This window comes from Notothenia coriiceps, unplaced genomic scaffold (genome assembly GCF_000735185.1).
Source record: "Notothenia coriiceps isolate Sejong01 unplaced genomic scaffold, NC01 NC01_scaffold00011356, whole genome shotgun sequence".
Classification (NCBI taxonomy): domain Eukaryota; kingdom Metazoa; phylum Chordata; class Actinopteri; order Perciformes; family Nototheniidae; genus Notothenia; species Notothenia coriiceps.
The window spans coordinates 89,942-103,888 of record NW_011344057.1 but is presented as its reverse complement, the minus strand read 5'-3'; the positions used below and the strand labels follow the sequence as shown (position 1 = coordinate 103,888).

At 39.1% G+C, this 13,947-nt stretch overlaps 1 protein-coding gene across 1 annotated transcript in view; it reads right to left on the bottom strand.

Moving 5' to 3' along the window:
* The window catches only part of cdh22 (cadherin 22), a 68,039-nt gene that overhangs the window by 7,864 nt on the left and 46,228 nt on the right, over positions 1–13,947 (bottom strand). The window contains exon 9 of the mRNA XM_010772564.1: positions 3,452–3,569. Within this exon, the coding sequence (XP_010770866.1) occupies positions 3,452–3,569 (118 nt within the window). The remainder of the gene's footprint in view (positions 1–3,451; positions 3,570–13,947) is intronic.

The following is a 13,947-nucleotide window of genomic DNA, read 5'->3' as shown; positions in this document are numbered from 1 at the left end:
GGGTGTGTGTGTGTGTGTGTGTGTGTGTGTGTTGGGGGTAGGGGATAAGAGAAACAAGGATAATTACACATGAGCAACTTAATATTTGAAAAACAAACTCTGCTCGCTGATGCTTGGTTTCATCTGCAGTTGGATTGATAATACTCCATGTAGCGAGAGCTTGAATTACTTTTTTTTTTCATTTGAACTTGACACTGTACTTCTAGAAGTAAACACATATAACAGCCGGACAGTTGTTTATACAGGCCTATTTATCCATACTATAGTAAAAGGGTCAACATAAAAAAAGCACTATCCTTGTCTTCTTCTGAATAAATCATTAGCCAAAATGCATACTTCAAGGACTTTAGACAAAGGGTGGCACGATTGTCACGTATATCTCGGGGTAGAATGATTTCACTGGGGAAGACTGCTTTTGTGCTATTAACATTTATCATTTTTTTTTTCTTTATAAAAAACTGGAGAGAAAATGAGTGAGAGAGCCACTGTTTGAAATTAAACTTCACCGGTGTGTATATGAGCTTTCTCCCGGAGACATAGATAAATGTAGCACAGAAAACGGGAGGAGGCTTTGACAAATAGACTCAGAAGCTTTGTGAGTAGACTTGCCGATACCAAGCCATCCATCTCCCAGAGCATAAATCACCGTTATCCATGTCGCCCTAAAGCTCCTCTGGCAAATGTAGAACAATCTTCATATTACTGTTTATGTGCGGGAACGGTACGGCCATGAATATGTCCTTTTGACTTTTAAACAGCACTCTCCTCATCGGCTGTCTTCTTTAAAGAAACTTCTCGAAATACATATAATCTAAGGCATCTTGTGTAGTTTGCCATTAAAACCAAATTTCTAAACAAATGTTTGGAACTCCAAAGAAACATATGCTTGAAGTGAAGTGAAACAGCAATACAAATGGCAGAGTGATGACCCTAGTGGGAGGCGGGTATTGTCTAAAAGGTCAAAGCTAAAATAAAAAGAGTCAACAGCCATACTAGTAGATCTGTGAGTCTGTACTTCGGCTGAGTGGTGCTTTGTGCTAAAGTCAAAAGTCAGCATGCTAACACCAACAATGTTACCATGCTGATGTCTATAGCAGGTATTATGTTTTCCATGCTCACCATCTAAGTTCAGCATACTGATATTTGCTGATTAGCAATAAACACAAAGTATGGCTGCAGGCAGATGAGAATGTCATTAGTGTTTCAGGTGTTTGATTTTAGAATAATTTATTGAAACCAGTGACATTTTGAGCTAATGGTGATGCTGAAAGAAATGTCAGTGGATCACCAAAGTCATTTGCATTCATCCTCCGAGGAAGCTTAATATTTTTACACATTTTCATCGCAATCCATAAAATAACTGTTGAGATATTTTCTTCACTAACAAAGAGTAGGACTGACAAACAGCCCGAAACTGCCATCATGGAGCCACGTCTCCTGCACGACTAAAAGGAAATGCTTGTTTAATGTTAGAGAAAATAGAAATGTTGTTCTTTAGTGGACACACTTGAAACTGACCTTAAGCTGTCACATTAGATTTACATTTACAGGCAGCAAGCATAAAGAACAAATACAGCCATACAAGCCGAAGAAATACGCTATTACAGCCTAGAGAAGCCGTTGTATAACGTTAACATTGCCATTCACTTTTTATACAATTGGCTGACATTAGCTATATGTTCTCTGACTGACCAAGCCACAGAAAGAAACTAACCTGTTCACAATATTGAAAACAGAAGTACAAATAATGTGCTATAAAGTTTCAGTTATGTTTTTCTTCAGTTTTGTTTCATTTATTTTTAAGCATGATATGGGACTATCTAGGTAACATGATGTCAGTTTGTCACATAACAGCAAACTTTGTTTGGTAAAGATGAGGTTTTGCGCTACATACTGCCAGCAACGACCTAAAAGAGTTTAGCAACATGGGGGGGAGGGGAGAAACCTAAAAAACAACCTTTTCATCATTGTATGTCAAGGCTTGGAGACAGAACGCAATGCGAGGCCATGATGGGGAAAAGAAGAAGTGACAGATTGAAAGTGACAGGTTGACAAATGTGTCAATGAAAAGAGACACCAGTGTGGAAAAAGAGGGGTGGGAGGATCAAAAGTACGTGCAGGGTTTTGTTTGTCTTCACCAGAATATATACAGGGGTCTGCCTTGGTGTTTATTTTCACGAGTACATATATCTTTGGTACAAACGAGACAAGTGTGTACACACCCACCCACCCACACCCACACACACCACACACCACACACAATACACACACACACACACACACACACACACACACACACACACACACACACACACACACACACACACACACACACACACACTCAAAAATACACACACCATATATAAAAACTGAGGACAAAGGACATTGATGGACTGTTGTAGTGTGTTTATATGTATTTATGCATGTGTGCGAATTTATGAGAGAATACAAGGGCCAGAGGGTCATACCACTTCCTGCCACTCTATGCATATGTGTATGTACAATATGTGTGTATCTATTCACATGGATGTGAGTGGCAGTGCAGCGGGACTTGCTGCCGTCACGCTGTGCCATTTCCCTTGCTAGGGCTGCTCCACTGACATTTTCCTGGTGTCAGATCAATCTTGATTTAGCCAGATGTCACATTCACTTTGCTACACATCTATAAACGGGGAATCTGCAAGTGCGTTTGCAAAAACACAGACAAGCATGAAAAAACTCATCTTCCTGACAAAGCAGACTCATCACGGGGGAGCACGGTGATTGTAATGTTTTCTTACATTGTGTAGATACGTGTAAATGTTGTGTTTTCACAGAATGCAATTTTCATGATGACACATGAGAAAATGATGTAAGCTGTTCACATTCCATTCAAGAGGAATCAAGATGCTGTGTTAAACTGTTTAAAAGTGATACTACATTAATACAAAACATAGACCTGCTTAGACCAAAAAGCTATTTGAAAAATGTGTCTGATAATAAGTTGAATGATAAATAAAAAAACCTTTAGAAAGCCTCCTGTGATTGTTAAAATCGTTTGGTAGTGTATTCCTTCAGTTGTCTTACTTTAAAACAGCAACCATCTGGCATCTCAATGAACTGTGACATTGTCAAAGTACTCACCGATCATTTCAATACTTTTAGAGCTGCAGTCTTTCAAACAAACTCAATTGTTCTTAAAGGTCTACATTTGAAAAATACCCTCAATCATTTTACCAAACTCTCATAATGCCAATCACTCAGGGAAATAGAAGAACGTCAACACAATCTCGAGCACTTGTCAGTCAAGCATTATCTTCCTTTACCTTTGCACATTTAAATCGTGTGCACATCCACTAAAAAATATAGCAACCAGTCTTACAGATTCTTACTTGTATGTATGGATGTTGACATCCATACCATAAAAATATGCTTCTTTACCAATAAACCATAAGGTTCTTTGCCCTCTCACCTTTGACATCCCATAGGGTGAAGTGTCGATTGCTGGAGCCTTCAGGGGCCAGGGTAAAGTAGAAGCGATGTCCAGCTTGTGGCTCGTCTTTATCTACCACACTGATAGTGTGAATTAGCTAAGAGAAGAGAAGCACAGAAAGAAAATAAACAGAGGTTAGATCATATCCTCAGATTCATTCAATGGAAACGAATGAATACGAAAAGCACTTTAAACTTTCCATTTCAAATGCCTCTTTTATGAGGCAGGAAGTGAGTTTGAGTAAGTGTACTTGGATGCAACAGACTCCGAAGGCTTCCTGTGAAAGTGCAGTTCAAAGGGGCTACAGTCACAAAGAGATAAACATGTCTTCCTCCAGAAAGTTGACAGCAACATGAAACAAATGTCTTAATGTTAGAAATAAAAAACTATCCTAAAATACATGCATTCAAACAGTAAAAGGAGGATATATTGTGTTGGGCTGGAATATGTTTTTGCTCTAAGAAAGAGCAAAGACTAGGTACAAATGTGCAGAGAAAGAGAAAGAAAGATCTGCAACTAAGTGAGGGTCTAGTAGTCCTATGTAATGTCATATAATAATAGTGATCCACGTTCAAAGATACAACTCAAGTGTGATCCAATTTTCAGAACTCTGTGTGGATACAATAAGGTGAGATATGATTCACTGTGATCTGAACAGACATCAAACAACCCCTGGAGATCCTTTCACATTAACACAGGCCTCTCAGTGACAATCCATCCTCCTCCAGGTCTATGAATCTGCACTAAGCATCAAACCAAAAGCTGATAAATGATAGTTTCACATCCCATCTCTCAGCTCTGTTTCTGCTCTGCTGCCACACATTTCTTATTATTTTGATTCAACTCATCTTTGTTTACTGCACACTCCAACTTAAAGCAACCCCTTATTGCCTATATTGAGTATTGTCTTTTGGTAAGAGATGAATGGGGAAACAAAACCAAACAAAGTCTACTCAGCATAAAAGTTGAAGACATTTAGGGAAATTATTTTTCACTAACGGCCGTTACGAGAGCTGACATTGCACACCTAGAACACTGGAGTAATAGTACCTGTAATTGTTGGAGTTATATTTATTTTCGAAGTTGCAATGCTTCAAAGAAGTTAGTTTGTCTTCTGTGTTGGTAACACATTTGCCTGCGCTGGTCAGCATGCATGGGCATACTGCTCTCAGAATGAGGTTTGGTTTGGCACTAATGTTTTGACCCCTTTGCTTCTTGAAACGTACTTTGCACCTAAATTGTGCGCCATTAAACTACATCAACTGGATTTTGACATGCCCGTAGAGCAGCCATTACACTGAACGTTTTTTTTCTATGAATAACCATCCCTCCCGAAAGCAAGAAAAGCCATCATATTTTATAAATCAATAGCAATCTGGACAATGGGTATGATTTCAGATGACATGTTTCTTATATAATTTAGTTCTGTTTTAATCAACTTTTGTAGGAATACAGGCTGCTATTCCTGGTTCCTTTCCATGTGTTTCTGTGTGCTTCTCGAGTGCACATATTGCAGCACGCTAAGGAAGAATCAAGTGATTTACCCTGAAATCATGCCGTAGCATTTTCTAATTACGAAGTAAGCCATATTATCCCAAACAACCTCCCTGAGCTCCGGGTATGACTAAGCCTCTTCTGTGTCAGGGATGCAACATCAATGCTGAGGAGCTTTTTATTGTGAAGGTACAATCGAGGCCCCGGAAGTGTGCTCGGCAGTATCTTAGTCACAGTAATGCATGGGCGCGGGATCATCATTCAGAGTTGTGTGCATTGCTACAAATGAATGAGGCTGTCTTGAACAGGCAGGCAACCTGAGCATTTAAAGTGGCACAATAGAGCAGATGTCTTTACGTGCCAGAAGGGTATGGATTATATCTACGGTATTGTAGTTTGAATAATCAATTTGCAAGTGGATGAGAAATGAGAGACACATGTTTCTGAAAAGGACAAGCGTAAGAGTGAAATGCTTTGGAGAAGATAAATGCAAAGGACAAATATTCATAGGAAAAGAAAATCACAGTGATGAATAGAAAGGGCAGGTAGAGGAGGCATGTAAATACACCTATGTTTGACATTTTACAAGTATCCTGCCTAAAGAAGAGACTGCTTTTGGAACAGCTGAGTAATGGTTTGATAGATTTCCCTTGATCTTATCTGACACCGTGCGGTGTAAGATCTCGTAAAGAAATTCCAGCAATCGAACACCCTGCTTCAATCATTCTGATAAACGCCTCAAAGTAATAGTCCTTCGGGTTGTTTATCATGTACGTTGTTGTGGATCCATAACAGTATGTTTCTGTGAGAGAAAAATAGGTATGGAAGACTCCGCTTATAGTGTTTAACACCATGAACAACTCTGACATTTTTCTACAGAAATAAAAAGGCTGGAGCTAAAACGTTAAAACAAACATTTCCTTTCTCAGAAAATGAAACTTCCATACACCTTAAACCTTAAATACACATTTTATGATGGAAATCTCCCTGAGCCTGTGTAGCTATACTTTGTGTAGCTATACTTTGTTAAGATACCCCTAAATGCAGCTCATTGAAGAATATTCATTGAGTTGATTATAAAGGAATGTATATGAAATATTCAGAGGAAATCGCTTTTGTCGAGAGACCTCTGTAGAATAAGGCACATAGAAAAACTGACTGTGTGTGCAATAGAAGCAATAATATTGATACGATAAAATAGTGGGATGAACAAATACAGGAGCTTTGAGAATGTGTTAGACAGAAAGGAAAATAAAGTTATAAAGTCAGTGTCAATACTAAGCTTTTTTCAAGCAGTAAGGTGTATGTACGTACACAGCAGATTTTCCGGATAAAAAGAAGGACACAAGGAAAAAAAGCGTGCAAACTTGTTAAAACGTACAATAAATTAGTGTTTTAAAGGAATAGTTCCAACACAATAGATCATGGCTCTGTTCAACATATTCAAAATGAGCCTAGCAGCCCCTTTAAAGCTCACATATTAACATGCTAATGTTGTTTGTTTGATTCTTAAAAAACAACAATACATTTCTGTAAAGAACTTAGAAAGAATATTAGACTTTAGTTTTTGTACGAGTTAGAATTAAATAGAACATGCCATGTTAACTTCTGGTCTCAGCTGCCACCATATAAGAACAGCAGTTCATTTTCTCCCATCCGGATGTACAATAACCAGTGTGTAGTACCACATTCCACTACTTGTTCTGGCTCTAATGTATTACCAGCAGAATGTACAATGTTACAAGAATTGCCACAATGCTGCGAGACTCATTTAAGACTTACAAACACATGATATAGTAAGTCTTGTTTCATTATTTCAAATATCACACCACACATCCAGCCAATCCACAGTGATCTATGAAGAATCCCACTGTGTGCGCTGTGTGTCAAAGCAGTCCTGGTCTTATCTTCTCATCATTCTTTGGAGCCCTTTCAGCTTTATTTCAGTAAAGGTATAGTAATAATGAGCAAAAGAGATGACACTTAAAGCACATTTTATTTTATCTGCTGAGAGATGAATCTACTCATTTCTTTGAAGAAGTAGTGAAGATGCATTAAGTGAGTTGAGATCTGCGTCCTGTGACTGTGCCCTCAGCAGGGGGACTCTCAGGCTGCCTCTCGGGGTGAGTGCAAACTGCTGAGGGAGAGACAGAAAGTGAAGCGAGAGAGGGAAATGAGAAGAGCAGAGCGAGCGTGTGGGAGTTTATCGAGCAGCTAGCGAAGCTCCCTCAAGCACAATCACCTAATTAGATTTCTATCTAGCAGTCCCCTTTCCTGACCCCCTTAAATCTCTTGCATCTCTGGAAAGCTAGGAGTGGAGACTTTCCCAAAAGTGCATCCCATCTGCACTGGAGGTGTCTAAAAGGTCAAGGTTGTGAGAGGGAGGAGGCTTACTCATTTAAAGCAGATATCAACCATTTCAACAGAGGTAATTAATAAATAAATAAACAAACACACGACTACTTAAAATGCGCTGAGAAAGGTTCATCTTGGAAGCCTGGAACACACTATAAGCATCTTAGGTGTGTGTTCAAACACATCCATCATTTTTAGTTGTTAAAAGCGTCCTCATGCTGTACAGTGGAGCATTACATTTCTCAATGCATTGCTCCGAACATGATTCCATTACAGGACTAAATAATGGCTGCTTTTATATGTTTGGGGGCCACAGCCTAGGATTTAAGCTAAAATCTTTGAGGCAGAAATATGCATTATATGTTTGATTCATTTGAAGGATATTCAAATTCAAAACATGTTATACTCATGTATTACACTGACATGTTAATCAGTTAGCATACATGAAACTTGTCACAATGGCTAGCCATTTAGTCTGGATCGAATATACAAATCATATACAGCAGAGTAATGAGTATATTTTAGGGTTCTACTATATTTGGGTCTGAAGATAGCCACATTTTATGCAGTTAATCTGAAACTGTTGTTACCAGAAAAAAAAGAAAAGAATATAAACTGTGTTCTGCAGAAATATTATAAAAATGACAAAAACAATATGTTTACATGAGTGACAAAGGCATAAGTTGGATGAGGTTGTTATTACGCCTGTAGAGGTTTAGAAAAATAAATCTGCTGGTATTGGCTCTACTTTCTTGAGTTTGAGTTTATCTCTTAATGTTTTGATCCATATCAGAAAATCCTCCTGTGTGACCTTTTGGACAGCACTGATAAACCTGGAACCAATCAAACAAGACATCAGAAGGTCCGTCTAAAGCACCTCAAGCGTTTTGCTGTAGACATTGATATGAGCAGGGTGAAACTAGCAAAACATTCCATGAAACAGTGAATATTGCAGTGTCTCTCTGCTGCTTCTGATTCAACATTGAAAGACAAAAAGGAAGAGGCATTTGGTGAGTAGAACAGATGACTCACTCTCCTCAGTCTCCTACTCGTGAAATACTGTCTGGCAAAACTGTGAGTGTGTCTGGCTTTTTTTCTTTGTCTGGGTTGCTACTTCTTTTATTTGCTTCTATTGTGCTATATGTATGCGTTTGTTTCAGTAGTGTTTCCATATGTCCATGAGGTTACTGTAATACGAGTTGCGCTCATGTGAATGCAATGTGACGTGTGTGATCCAGACAGGCCTAACATTTAGCTATTTCTAACTGTCTCTCCCAGGGGTTGGAAGTCGGCGGTGACGTGGTCAAACTGAGGTGATCTGTCGTAGTGACCCACTCGGCCAGCTAGACAGCAAGGCCGAGCTGACAGGCCTCTGTTTCCTCAGGCCATACTAAGTATTAGCTTTCCACCCAGCCTTTTCTCTGCACACATGGCACTGTATGATATCTGTCCCTTTGCATTCAGTCACATAAATACCACAAGGTGGGTGAGGAAAGGGCTGAGAGGCGTAGATTGTGTTCGTGTGTCATTCAGTACAGTGCAGCCGATTGGGAAACAGGCAAATCTCACACTATAACGTACTCATATACTATTTTGTCTTGTCGAATATATGACTGAACTATCCTACTTTAGTTAAACAGATCAGTGCTCACTGGGGACATTGAGCTTTGAGCACGGTGATAGGTGAGGCACATTTACATACATTTGGGGAAGGGTTCTGTTGGTTGTGAGAGCTAAAGGATACATTGCATCAATTAGGGTTCTCAAAATGACATGGGCAGTATGAGAGAGTTTTAAGGTCGGCAATAACCATGAGGTTATGCTTATTAGACAATAACTCGCTTCCCATCAAATCCTAAGAAGATTCCAAACACATGAACACATTTCCACCAATGCATTTTTATATACAAATCAAAACTACCAAAATAAGTGACTGAGAGGTTTGGACCTATGTTTTCATTGATAGCAAAGCAAAGTGTAAATCCAATATGTATTTACTGTGTGACCTTTTCTTTGCATTTATCTCTTCTAATGCCTTAATGTCATTTTTGTTCTTTCTCTTTTCCTCTCTGTACATCTACAGTATATGCATAACACCCCTGAGAGGCCCTGCTAAAAAAAGGTGAGAAGCTATTTAACACTTTGTGTCATAGCACTGGCCTGAACCCTGTCCCCAAGAAAAAGCTTCTTAGCCTTTGTCACCCAATGTTTTTATTTACTTCTCTTGCCAAGCCTTCATCCTCCCTCCACAAGCATTCTACATTCAAACACAACCAAAATAGGTTGCTTTGCCAACTCTCAAATGGGATCAAAACCAGCCACAGTTAAAAGGCTTAGGTTAATCTGATTTTCTCTGTGGTTCCACCAAAAGCTAGACCTGAGTCAGGGAGCTGACACTCAATGAACAAGACTGGATGATAACACGGTGCACAACAGGAGACAAAGGAACGCTCCTCATTAGCTAAGTAAACCGGGGGTTGATCTGACATTAAGAGTGTGACAAGCAAATATGTGTGTGTACAGCATGTGTGTGGGTGTGTGCATGCTTGTCTTGATTTCATTATAGCATGCGTCTGCACAGGGACAGGCATGTACTGTATTATTGTGTTTGTGGTAAACAGAAGCTGATTCGGTTGAAAAAGAAAGACAAGATGGATGCATTGATGGTTATGTGCAGAAAAATGTACAGATGGTAGGCGCGTCCCGACAATGTCTGTGTAAAACAGCGTTTGGCCCCCACAATGTCATATATACAGACATACACACACATACACACAGATCAAAATAACACAACACATAGACTGGCTGAGCGGTGTTTTCACAGAATTTGTCACATCAGTAAACAATAATGAATAAAAATACCCTAAACTGATGAAAACAACACATATAACGATGTAGTTATAAAATAAATTACTGTTTGCTTATAATTAGCCAAAATCAAGACTTGCTATCAATCAAGGGATAGGCCTACTCATAATGCCTCACGGATGGGTTTGAGGTGATTTGCAATGGCGACAAAGGAAAAGACCACTCTTTTGAGAAAAGCATACAATCTCGAGCCAAACCATTTGACAGTTGAGTCAGTTGAACGATAACAGGTGTGCTGTTTTTTTTTAATTAAAATTGCCAGTGTCGCAGGCCTATAAAGAAGGCTCAAAGAGCCGGCTCTATTAAGTGAACGACGGGAGCCGGCTCGCGTCCGTGAATGAGCCATTTCTTGTTGTTGTTGTTTTTTGTTAAGTAATACAAAACAGAAGGATACGATGATCTCCGTGCTACGGGTGCTCCGTGCATTCATGCAGTTACATGTAATATCCAAGGATTAGAGACGGTTGGATGCTGCTGTTTTGAGGGTAATTTCTACTTTTGAATACTTCAGTACAAAGGATGTATTGAATAATTTAAGTGATATATATGTACACATGTAAATCATTAGTCAAAACAGGGCTACATTTGATTGAATTATAAAACGTATGTGTGGTAAAATTAAGAGGTGTTTGGGAGCCGAAAGACCCGGCTCTTCTTGGTGAGCCGAGCCAAATGATCCGGCTCACTAAAAAGAGCCGGAATTCCCATCACTAGACATGCTACACGACAAACAAAGCAGCAACAACCCTCTCTAACGTATGGTTTTATTTTCACAGTGGCCAGATGAAGTGAGCAAGGGGCTCTGAGTCCAGAGGCGTCTGTGTGAGGCAAAGCTCTTTGACGTCTATTCCAGGTGAAAGACAAATTGACTTAATTACGCCTATTTTTTCAAGAGCTGTTGTCCTTTCCAAGTTTCAAAATGTATTAACAACATTCTAGAGAGCTGGAACTAAATTGAGGTTCATTTTACAAGCAAACATCTGTTGGTAGATGCTTATATCATGGTCTCCTCCTTTGGCAGCTTATTTTACTGCATAAATAAGTACATCTTTGGAGGCAGTAGACAATCAAAGTGTTTCAACATATCGAGCAACAGCCTCTGCCTCTACAGAACCCTTCGTCTTTTACTTCTGAATGTATATTGTAAGAGAACACCAGAAAAATAACTCTCAAAAGTGGGGTACCTTATTCTAATATTAACCTACACTTTTAGAAAGTTATTGTTTTATGTATGATTGTATAATTGATACTTCCAAGCAAAAAAGGCCTACAAATGTGGTATTTCCAGCATTGTCTTTTATGGTTAGCTTTGGAAATTGAGAATTGGATTGTAGTTTAATCATTACATACAAGTACACAGCACCACACAAGTACATTTAGTGTCTAAGTTTTTACCCATCCTCGTATTCGTAGCAGCATGGCAGTAACTACAGTATACAGTGCCCCAGGAGCAGCGTGGGGGGAAAAAATACAATATATTTGCATGTGTATTGGCTAAGGTGTGTGTGATTTTGTGACAGATATTTTAAAAGCTGCAGAGGCAGAATGAGAAGAGGAAAATATAGGATGATTTATCAATGGCAATGATTCCCAAAGACATCATCTTGCTTGTTCCGAATCCCCGGACCAGTGCAAGTGACAGCTTGAATATCGGATGTGGCCAAATTGCTCTGGTCGGACACTTGATAAACAACTTGATTACCTCTCAAATGTTTGCTTACACTCTTTTGATTCAAAATGTCAGTTATTGATTCAGTAACCTCAAACTCTATTTTGTTTACGAGACAATTTTTTTTTGTCAGTCCTGTGTATCCTGTCTTTACCTAAACCTTTATGGGTCTCGCTTGGATGGAAAGGTAGAACATATGATACGGGTAATTAATTCAAGGGATTTTCTCATTCAATTCTCTCTTTGAGTTGGACAACAACAGATTGACAAAAATAATATTACTTTTACAATCACACGCTCACGGCAGCAGCGTAGACACAGCAAATCAACGGAGCAAAAATATTTTCTTCACACCACTCAATCCACTTTTCAAAGGTAAAATGCCTGACAATAACTAGAGAAAAGTGTTTTTTTTATATTGTTCTGAAAATAACATGGAGGAGAAAATTGTTTCCCCCATGACCCCCCATTGGTACCCCAGGGTGAAAATAAGCATTAAAAACCTTTGACCCAAGGCAAACACATTTCATTCCATCTCGGCAGCCGACTCCAACTGAGCATCTCACAAAAAGAGACTGTACAGAGAAAATAAAAATAAACATATTGTCAGATGTTCCGGTCCTTTCATGCTAACTCACAGAACACAGACAAACAGAGAGGGAGATGGACATACAGTATTGCTATAGACAGACATATCTAAAGCTGAATGTCATATTCTCCTGTATGTACTTCGGAATCCCTTTTTTGGATGTAATTACACTTTGAAATATTTTTGCTGCATTTGTCTCTAATGAGAGCATTAAAAACCCTTTATTTTACAATGCTGGGAGCCAGCAATGATCTTTTTGCTGGAAGACTAATCAGCTCTGTGTGATTAGGAGCTGAAGGTTAATGTGGGCTCTTGCAGATGGGAGAGAAAGTGAGGTGGGAGTGAGGGAGATGAGACCAGACAATGTTCTAGAAAGGCGCAGGCATGCGGCGTAGCGGAGGCACAGGGGGGCTATAAGTGGTTAAGAGTCTGTGGATCAAGGGGAGGAGAGGCCTGAGCCTCATTACACATGTAAATGCAGCTTCCAGCATGGAGGCCCCACTTTAAAGCCTTGCTTTTTTAATTATTTCTTTGCTCTGAACATGATAATTGGGTTTAACTCAGCCCAAGGCCTGTTGACTGTGTTAGGAGAATAAAACACCCTAATGACTTTGTCCATTTTTAATGGTGATCAGTGGAAAGACCTGGCTTCCTACTGGATTGCAAATGACCGTGGCATCACCTTTTGTTTGAATTTTTTAAACAGACTCCCACTGTTTGACTGTTGCTGTGTAATGATGCAACATTTATTTGTTTGTCAATTAAGAATTCATGTTTATCTGTGTTAACTGCTCTCTCACATTTGTTTGAAATGGTGTCATCTTCGCAAATGATGTTAAGTTTATTTTAAGTGTTTTTGTCTTTGTCTTGTGACTTTCCCCTTTATTTAGATTAGTAACCTTCCCTCTCATTTCAGATACTCTTACCTCCCTTCCTTGGCCCTTTCTCACTTCTCTTATTTTTCATTTCCTCGCTCCTCGGTCTCGGTCTCACCGGAAGTTGATTTGTCTGCGCCATCTTGAGTAGCGTCCCAATGACCATCCTTCGATGAAATCCTCAGACACTCGCCCCGCCCCCTTACTGTGTATTGCTCACTGATTGGACGATGCAGTGCATGCACTGATCTGATGCTTCTTGACATGAGAGCAGTTTCCCAGCGGAGTGAAGAAAATACATGAACCTCACGGGATCACTCCTCAGTTTATACCGTGTTTTGTTTCAATTCATGTATCATTTAGTTACAAATATGTGATATATCTGAACAACAAAGTGGTCAAAAATCATTTTATTCATTTTTTGGAAACATTTTCATGATCGCTTTTTTCGTTTTACATTTTCATTTATTGTCATTTCCATTCAGTCAGTCATTAAGTGCTATTTAAAATGTTAATTTGCTACATATCCAAACAAACAAACAAACAAAGTGTGCAATCCAATGAATGTTAATCGAACTGGGTTTTGATAGATAACATATCTCTTTTTCTTCTCTCAATTATTTAA